General features: G+C 52.0%; 1 protein-coding gene across 1 annotated transcript; it reads left to right on the top strand.

The window, feature by feature from the left end:
- The first annotated feature begins 569 nt into the window (after positions 1-569).
- On the top strand, positions 570-9,271 carry LOC143271098 (uncharacterized). Its single transcript, XM_076562968.1, has 3 exons — positions 570-864; positions 2,533-3,294; positions 3,619-9,271. Exons 1-3 carry the CDS (start codon positions 570-572, stop codon positions 9,063-9,065), a joined length of 6,504 nt encoding a protein of 2,167 aa, XP_076419083.1. The 3' UTR covers positions 9,066-9,271.
- Positions 9,272-9,557: the final 286 nt, after the last annotated feature.

The following is a 9,557-nucleotide window of genomic DNA, read 5'->3' on the forward strand; positions in this document are numbered from 1 at the left end:
GATTGAAGAGTAAGAACCAAGTGATTTAGGCAGAGAGAAAGAGTCAGAGGAAGGAAGTCGCATTGGTCAAGAAAGATAAGTAGGGCATGCATGCCTTTAATGTCAGCACTGAGGAGGCAGAAGTTTGGGGGATCTTTGTGAGCTTAAGGACAACCTGGTCTTTTTAAAAAAAGTAAAGAAAAGGAAGGCTCCTCCCCCCACGCACCATTACTATGACATCAGAGTGGTAGTCCAATCATTTGGCTATGGAACATAGTACAATTTACATAAGACTACTGATTGGTTGACAGGCATAGTCCCGCCCCCAAGATGACGTTTGTGTAAGATAGTTGCCAGAGAAACCTGACTTGGTGCTGGCGGTTGGACAAGCAGCAGGCTCTTCACTGCCGCTCCTCCACAGTCCTATAAAAGAGCTAAATTTGATTAACATTCAGGAAATTTGATCCTGGTTATACAACTAATTCAGACTACAGACTTCTGGGCTATGTTCCCAGTCCATTTTTCCAGATAATCCCAGAAAATCTGGGAATTCATTAGTTCTTTGACCATAAAGCAAGAAGATTGCTTCAATGAGTTCCAGAAAGAAAGGACCTCATGTTTGTGACCAGCATTTTGCTGAAGAAGATGATTTCGTGAAGCCGAAGCCAAGCTACAGGCAGGTCGGAAAGGTGAGAAAACTCTCCTCAAGACAGAAATCCACCGAGCTGAGAAGTCTTCAACCAGCTCTTCCAGGAAGACCACGGGGCCGCCCTGCCACAAAAAGTCACTGGAGAAGACCCTCTACAGGTGAAGGTGGCCCCACAGGGAGAGGTCGACCTAGGAAGAAAAGCCGCCCTGCAGAGGAGGCTAGCTCAGTTGAATGGGGTAACTCTGTGGAGAGAAGACCCTCTACAGGTGAAGATCGCCCCACAGGGAAAGGTCGACCTAGGAAGAAAAGCCGCCCTGCACAGGAGGCTCGCTCAGTCGAATGGGGTAACTCTGTGGAGAGAAGACCCTCTACAGGTGAAGATGGCCCCACAGGGAAAGGTCCACCTAGGAAGAAAAGCCGCCCTGCAGAGGAGGGTCGCTCAGTTGAATGGGGTAACTTTGTGGAGAGAAGACCCTCTACAGGTGAAGGTCACCCCACAGGGAGAGGTCGACCTAGGAAGAAAAGCCACCCAGCAGAGGAGGCTCGCTCAGTCGAATGGGGTAACTCTGTGGAGAGAAGACCCTCTACAGGTGAAGATCGCCCCACAGGGAAAGGTCGACCTAGGAAGAAAAGCCGCCCTGCACAGGAGGCTTGCTCAGTCGAATGGGGTAACTCTGTAGAGAGAAGACCCTCTACAGGTGAAGATTGCCCCACAGGGAAAGGTCGACCTAAGAAGAAAAGCCGCCCTGCAGAGGAGGCTCGCTCAGTCGAATGGGGTAACTCTATGGAGAGAAGACCCTCTACAGGTGAAGATCGCCCCACAGAGAGAGGTCGACCTAGGAAGAAAAGCCACCCTGCCAACGAGGCTCGCTCAGTCGAATGGGGTAACTCTGTGGAGAGAAGACCCTCTACAGGTGAAGATCGCCCCACAGGGAAAGGTCGACCTAGGAAGAAAAGCCTCCCTGCAGAGGAGGCTCGCTCAGTCGAATGGGGTAACTCTGTGGAGAGAAGACCCTCCACAGGTGAAGGTCACCCCACAGGAAGAGGTCGACCTAAGAAGAAAAGCCGCCCTGCAGAGGAGGATCGCTCAGTCGAATGGGGTAACTCTGTGGAGAGAAGACCCTCTACAGGTGAAGGTCACCCCACAGGAAGAGGTCGACCTAAGAAGAAAAGCCACCCTGCAGAGGAGGCTCGCTCAGTCGAATGGGGTAACTCTGTGGAGAGAAGACCCTCTACAGGTGAAGATCGCCCCACAGGAAGAGGTCGACCTAGGAAGAAAAGCCTCCCTGCAGAGGAGGCTTGCTCAGTCGAATGGGGTAACTCTGTCGAGAGAAGACCCTCTACAGGTGAAGGTCACCCCACAGGGAAAGGTCAGCTCAGGAAGAAAATCTGCTCTGCAGAGGAGGCTCGCTCAGTCGAATGGGGTAACTCTGTGGAGAGAAGACCCTCTACAGGTGAAGATTGCCCCACAGGGAAAGGTCGACTTAGGAAGAAAAGCCACCCTGCAGAGGAGGCTCGCTCAGTCGAATGGGGTAACTCTGTGGAGAGAAGACCCTCTACAGGTGAAGATCACCCCACAGGAAGAGGTCGACCTAAGAAGAAAAGCCATCCTGCAGAGGAGGGTCGCTCAGTGGAATGGGGTAACTCTGTCGAGAGAAGACCCTCTACAGGTGAAGATCGCCCCACAGGAAGAGGTCGACCTAAGAAGAAAAGCCATCCTGCAGAGGAGGGTCGCTCAGTGGAATGGGGTAAATCTGTGGAGAGAAGACCCTCTACAGGTGAAGATCGCCCCACAGGGAAAGGTCGACCTAGGAAGAAAAGCCGCCCTGCAGAGGAGGCTTGCTCAGTGGAATGGGGTAACTCTGTCGAGAGAAGACCCTCTAAAGGTGAAGGTCACCCCACAGGGAAAGGTCGACCTAGGAAGAAAAGCCGCTCTGCAGAGGAGGCTCGCTCAGTTGAATGGGGTAACTCTGTGGAGAGAAGACCCTCTACAGGTGCAGATCGCCCCACAGGAAAAGGTCGTCCTAGGAAGAAAAGCCGCTCTGCAGAGGAGGCTCGCTCAGTCGAATGGGGTAACTCTGTGGAGAGAAGACCCTCTACAGGTGAAGATTGCCCCACAGGGAAAGGTCGACCTAGGAAGAAAAGCCACCCTGCAGAGGAGGCTCGCTCAGTCGAATGGGGTAACTCTGTGGAGAGAAGACCCTCTACAGGTGAAGATCACCCCACAGGAAGAGGTCGACCTAAGAAGAAAAGCCATCCTGCAGAGGAGGGTCGCTCAGTGGAATGGGGTAACTCTGTCGAGAGAAGACCCTCTACAGGTGAAGGTCACCCCACAGGGAAAGGTCGACCTAGGAAGAAAAGCCGCTCTGCAGAGGAGGCTCGCTCAGTCGAATGGGGTAACTCTGTGGAGAGAAGACCCTCCACAGGTGAAGGTCACCCCACAGGAAGAGGTCGACCTAAGAAGAAAAGCCGCCCTGCAGAGGAGGATCGCTCAGTCGAATGGGGTAACTCTGTGGAGAGAAGACCCTCTACAGGTGAAGGTCACCCCACAGGAAGAGGTCGACCTAAGAAGAAAAGCCACCCTGCAGAGGAGGCTCGCTCAGTCGAATGGGGTAACTCTGTGGAGAGAAGACCCTCTACAGGTGAAGATCGCCCCACAGGAAGAGGTCGACCTAGGAAGAAAAGCCTCCCTGCAGAGGAGGCTTGCTCAGTCGAATGGGGTAACTCTGTCGAGAGAAGACCCTCTACAGGTGAAGGTCACCCCACAGGGAAAGGTCAGCTCAGGAAGAAAATCTGCTCTGCAGAGGAGGCTCGCTCAGTCGAATGGGGTAACTCTGTGGAGAGAAGACCCTCTACAGGTGAAGATTGCCCCACAGGGAAAGGTCGACTTAGGAAGAAAAGCCACCCTGCAGAGGAGGCTCGCTCAGTCGAATGGGGTAACTCTGTGGAGAGAAGACCCTCTACAGGTGAAGATCACCCCACAGGAAGAGGTCGACCTAAGAAGAAAAGCCATCCTGCAGAGGAGGGTCGCTCAGTGGAATGGGGTAACTCTGTCGAGAGAAGACCCTCTACAGGTGAAGATCGCCCCACAGGAAGAGGTCGACCTAAGAAGAAAAGCCATCCTGCAGAGGAGGGTCGCTCAGTGGAATGGGGTAAATCTGTGGAGAGAAGACCCTCTACAGGTGAAGATCGCCCCACAGGGAAAGGTCGACCTAGGAAGAAAAGCCGCCCTGCAGAGGAGGCTTGCTCAGTGGAATGGGGTAACTCTGTCGAGAGAAGACCCTCTAAAGGTGAAGGTCACCCCACAGGGAAAGGTCGACCTAGGAAGAAAAGCCGCTCTGCAGAGGAGGCTCGCTCAGTTGAATGGGGTAACTCTGTGGAGAGAAGACCCTCTACAGGTGCAGATCGCCCCACAGGAAAAGGTCGTCCTAGGAAGAAAAGCCGCTCTGCAGAGGAGGCTCGCTCAGTCGAATGGGGTAACTCTGTGGAGAGAAGACCCTCTACAGGTGAAGATTGCCCCACAGGGAAAGGTCGACCTAGGAAGAAAAGCCACCCTGCAGAGGAGGCTCGCTCAGTCGAATGGGGTAACTCTGTGGAGAGAAGACCCTCTACAGGTGAAGATCACCCCACAGGAAGAGGTCGACCTAAGAAGAAAAGCCATCCTGCAGAGGAGGGTCGCTCAGTGGAATGGGGTAACTCTGTCGAGAGAAGACCCTCTACAGGTGAAGGTCACCCCACAGGGAAAGGTCGACCTAGGAAGAAAAGCCGCTCTGCAGAGGAGGCTCGCTCAGTCGAATGGGGTAACTCTGTGGAGAGAAGACCCTCCACAGGTGAAGGTCACCCCACAGGAAGAGGTCGACCTAAGAAGAAAAGCCGCCCTGCAGAGGAGGATCGCTCAGTCGAATGGGGTAACTCTGTGGAGAGAAGACCCTCTACAGGTGAAGGTCACCCCACAGGAAGAGGTCGACCTAAGAAGAAAAGCCACCCTGCAGAGGAGGCTCGCTCAGTCGAATGGGGTAACTCTGTGGAGAGAAGACCCTCTACAGGTGAAGATCGCCCCACAGGAAGAGGTCGACCTAGGAAGAAAAGCCTCCCTGCAGAGGAGGCTTGCTCAGTCGAATGGGGTAACTCTGTCGAGAGAAGACCCTCTACAGGTGAAGGTCACCCCACAGGGAAAGGTCAGCTCAGGAAGAAAATCTGCTCTGCAGATGAGGTTCGCTCAGTCGAATGGGGTAACTCTGTGGAGAGAAGACCCTCTACAGGTGCAGATCGCCCCACAGGAAAAGGTCGTCCTAGGAAGAAAAGCCGCTCTGCAGAGGAGGCTCGCTCAGTCGAATGGGGTAACTCTGTGGAGAGAAGACCCTCTACAGGTGAAGATTGCCCCACAGGGAAAGGTCGACTTAGGAAGAAAAGCCACCCTGCAGAGGAGGCTCGCTCAGTCGAATGGGGTAACTCTGTGGAGAGAAGACCCTCTACAGGTGAAGATCACCCCACAGGAAGAGGTCGACCTAAGAAGAAAAGCCATCCTGCAGAGGAGGGTCGCTCAGTGGAATGGGGTAACTCTGTCGAGAGAAGACCCTCTACAGGTGAAGATCGCCCCACAGGAAGAGGTCGACCTAAGAAGAAAAGCCATCCTGCAGAGGAGGGTCGCTCAGTGGAATGGGGTAAATCTGTGGAGAGAAGACCCTCTACAGGTGAAGATCGCCCCACAGGGAAAGGTCGACCTAGGAAGAAAAGCCGCCCTGCAGAGGAGGCTTGCTCAGTGGAATGGGGTAACTCTGTCGAGAGAAGACCCTCTAAAGGTGAAGGTCACCCCACAGGGAAAGGTCGACCTAGGAAGAAAAGCCGCTCTGCAGAGGAGGCTCGCTCAGTTGAATGGGGTAACTCTGTGGAGAGAAGACCCTCTACAGGTGCAGATCACCCCACAGGAAAAGGTCGTCCTAGGAAGAAAAGCCGCTCTGCAGAGGAGGCTCGCTCAGTCGAATGGGGTAACTCTGTGGAGAGAAGACCCTCTACAGGTGAAGATTGCCCCACAGGGAAAGGTCAACCTAGGAAGAAAAGCCACCCTGCAGAGGAGGCTCGCTCAGTCGAATGGGGTAACTCTGTGGAGAGAAGACCCTCTACAGGTGAAGATCACCCCACAGGAAGAGGTCGACCTAAGAAGAAAAGCCATCCTGCAGAGGAGGGTCGCTCAGTGGAATGGGGTAACTCTGTCGAGAGAAGACCCTCTACAGGTGAAGGTCACCCCACAGGGAAAGGTCGACCTAGGAAGAAAAGCCGCTCTGCAGAGGAGGCTCGCTCAGTCGAATGGGGTAACTCTGTGGAGAGAAGACCCTCTACAGGTGAAGGTCACCCCACAGGGAAAGGTCAGCTCAGGAAGAAAATCTGCTCTGCAGATGAGGTTCGCTCATTCGAATGGGGTAACTCTGTGGAGAGAAGACCCTCTACAGGTGAAGATCGCCCCACAGGGAAAGGTCGACCTAGGAAGAAAAGCCACCCTGCAGAGGAGGGTCGCTTGGTCGAATGGGGTAACTCTGTGGAGAAAAGACCCTCTACAGGTGAAGATCGCCCCACAGGGAAAGGTCGACCTAGGAAGAAAAGCCACCCTGCAGAGGAGGCTCGCTCAGTCGAATGGGGTAACTCTGTGGAGAGAAGACCCTCTACAGGTGAAGGTCACCCCACAGGAAGAGGTCGACCTAAGAAGAAAAGCCGCCCTGCAGAGGAGGATTGCTCAGTCGAATGGGGTAACTCTGTGGAGAGAAGACCCTCTACAGGTGAAGGTCACCCCACAGGGAAAGGTCAGCTCAAGAAGAAAATCTGCTCTGCAGATGAGGTTCGCTCAGTCGAATGGGGTAACTCTGTGGAGAGAAGACCCTCTACAGGTGAAGATCGCCCCACAGGGAAAGGTCGACCTAGGAAGAAAAGCCGCTCTGCAGAGGAGGCTCGCTCAGTCGAATGGGGTAACTCTGTGGAGAGAAGACCCTCTACAGGTGAAGATCGCCCCACAGTGAAAGGTCGACCTAGGAAGAAAAGCCGCCCTGCAGAGGAGGCTCGCTCAGTGGAATGGGGTAACTCTGTGGAGAGAAGACCCTCTACAGGTGAAGATCGCCCCACAGGAAGAGGTCGACCTAAGAAGAAAAGCCATCCTGCAGAGGAGGGTCGCTCAGTGGAATGGGGTAAATCTGTGGAGAGAAGACCCTCTACAGGTGAAGATCGCCCCACAGGGAAAGGTCGACCTAGGAAGAAAAGCCGCCCTGCAGAGGAGGCTTGCTCAGTGGAATGGGGTAACTCTGTCGAGAGAAGACCCTCTAAAGGTGAAGGTCACCCCACAGGGAAAGGTCGACCTAGGAAGAAAAGCCGCTCTGCAGAGGAGGCTCGCTCAGTTGAATGGGGTAACTCTGTGGAGAGAAGACCCTCTACAGGTGAAGATCGCCCCACAGGGAGAGGTTGGCTTAAGAACAAAAGCCGCTCTGCATGGGAGGGCTACTCAGTTGAAAGGAGTAACTTGGCTGGGAGTCCCTCTGCAGGTGAAGATCACTCTTCAGGGAGAGACCACCCCTTGAAAAGCCACCCTGCAGAGCAGGTTCATTCATCCCAGAATGGTAACTCTGTAAAGAGAGGACCCTCTGCTGGGAAAGATCGCCACACAGGGAGAGGTCAGCTCACTAAAAGCAGCCCTGCGGAGGAGGGTTGCTGGGTGGAAAGGGGTAACTATTCAGAGAGAGGGCCCTCTGCCAGGAATGACTGCTCCACAGGGAGAGGTCACCCCAACATAAGCCACACTACAGAGGAGGATTGTTCAGTGGAAAGGTTTACCTATGCAAAGAGAGGACTCTTTGCAGGGGAAGATATCCCTGCAGGGAGAGGTCAGCCTTCAAAGAAAAGCCACCCTGCAGAGAATGGTCACTCAACTGAGAGGGGTAACTATGCAGAGAGGGGACTCTCTTCAGGTGAAGATCACCCCACATGGAGAGGTCGGCCTTGGAAGAAAAGCCTCCATGCAGAGGAGGGTAGCTCAGTGGAAAAGGGTAACTATGCAAAGAAAGAATTATTTGCAAGGAAAGATCGTCCCACAGGGAAAGGTCGCCTCACTAAAAGCCACCCTGTAGAGAATGGTCGCTCAGTGGATAGGGGTAACTATGTAGAGAGGGAACTCTCTGTAGGTGAAGATTACCCCACAGGGAGAGGTCAGCATCAGAAGAAAAACCTCCCTGCAGAGGAAGGTCACTCAGTCCAGAGGGGTAACACAGCAAGGAGAGGACCCTCTGCAGGTGAAGATCGCCTTGCAGGGAGAGTTCGGTCTTCAAAGAAAAGCTGCCCTGCAAAGGAGGGTCACTCAGCTCAGAAGGGTGACTCTGCAGAGAGGCTACCCTCTGCAAGGAAAGATCCCCCCGCAGGAAGAGGTCGGCCTCTGAAGAAAAGCCGTCATGCTGAGAAACATCTGTCTGCTGAGAGAAGTTGTCCTCCCAAAAAAAGACGTCCTGCAGAGAAAGGTCTACCCACCAAGAGATTTCGCTCTGTAGAGCAAGTTCACTCAGGGGAGAGAGGTCATCTTTCTAAGAAAAGTCGCCCTGCAGAGAGACAGCTCTCAGCCAAGAAAGGTCTCGTGGAACAGAAGGGTTGCTCTTTCCAGAAAGTTCATTCTGGAGAGAGAGGTCAGTCTTCCCAAAGCAGGTGCACTTTTGAGAAAGGTAACACAGTAGAGAATAGGTACTCTGTGGAGAAAGGTCATCACTCCATGAGGAAAGGATTTCCTATAGAGAAACCCTCTTCAGGATCCATGCCTAAGGTGCAAGTAGGAAAGAACGTGCAGAATACTCAAGAAAGCAGAAGTGGTAGTGGTACCAGCAAACCCCAGATCCCTCACCAGAATGTGGCTGGGGCTCTCAGCACCTTTCAACATGAGCAGGCAGTGCAGATGAAAAGGGGAATTATATTGAATGTGCCCAAAGAATTAAAATCATGTCTTGTTGAGGACTGGGACTTGGTAAACAAGCAGAAACAGTTATTCCAACTCCCTGCTAAGAAGAATGTAGACACCATTCTAGCAGAGTATGTCACTTTTGTGAAATCACAAAGAAGGGGTGATAATAGGGAATATTCCGTTGATGAACTTGTGATTGGAATAAGAGAGTATTTCAACAGGATGCTGGGCACCCAGCTGCTCTGCCAGTTTGAAAAACCCCAATATGCTGAAATCCACCTTGCTTATCCTGATGCTCCAATGTCTCAGGTTTATGGGGCTCCACACCTCCTGAGATTATTTGTGAAAATTGGGACTGCATTGGCGGGTTCATCCCTTGATAGACCTAGTCTTAGGTTAGTATGCAGCTATCTGCCCGATTTTCTTAAATACCTAGCGGAGAATTCTACTTCTCTGTTTAGTGCCAGTAATTACAGAGTGGCTTCTGCCGAGTATTGTTGCAAAGCCCTGTGATGGTCTGCTGACCACTCCCTGTTATGACCTGGACCAGTAAACATTTCTGTGTTTGCTGTTTTCATTGTGTAGTTGATATCCTTTAAAATTGTCAAAGTTTAACAGGGCTTAATATTTCAGTTTGATTATTGTTGTGAACAGAAATAAAAAATATTAAATGCTTCTTTACCACTATTTCAACAACAAATAAATGTTCACTAAAAGAATTTGTGTTGCTTATTGGACAACATTGCTCTAATGTTGGTGCGTCTATCCACATGAGTTTCTACTAGGTGTTCATATTACATACAATGCCCTTGTTCCTAGTGCCAAAGGTTCAACATAATGGATATACCTCAAATACATGCATACACATAATTAAAAATATAAAATCTTTTAAAATGTAAAAAGATTGGAGATATAGCTAAGGAGGTCCTGTGTTTCAAAAGTGAACAAAAGAGGAAGACATGGAGGGATTGAGAAGGAAAAGGAAGAAAGGGTATAAAGAGAAAG

The sequence above is a fragment of the Peromyscus maniculatus genome, chromosome X (genome assembly GCF_049852395.1).
Source record: "Peromyscus maniculatus bairdii isolate BWxNUB_F1_BW_parent chromosome X, HU_Pman_BW_mat_3.1, whole genome shotgun sequence".
NCBI lineage: Eukaryota > Metazoa > Chordata > Mammalia > Rodentia > Cricetidae > Peromyscus > Peromyscus maniculatus.

What these genes read in the sequence shown, in the direction of transcription:
- LOC143271098 (XM_076562968.1), top strand. Translation starts at nt 570, where the DNA reads ATGAGTTCCAGAAAGAAAGGACCTCATGTTTGTGACCAGCATTTTGCT. An exon ending in GGCTAGCTCAGTTGAATGGG is followed by an intron (nt 865 to 2,532) that starts GTAACTCTGTGG and finishes GTCACCCCACAG; the next exon opens with GGAAAGGTCGACCTAGGAAG. An exon ending in AGATCGCCCCACAGGAAGAG is followed by an intron (nt 3,295 to 3,618) that starts GTCGACCTAGGA and finishes CCACAGGAAGAG; the next exon opens with GTCGACCTAAGAAGAAAAGC.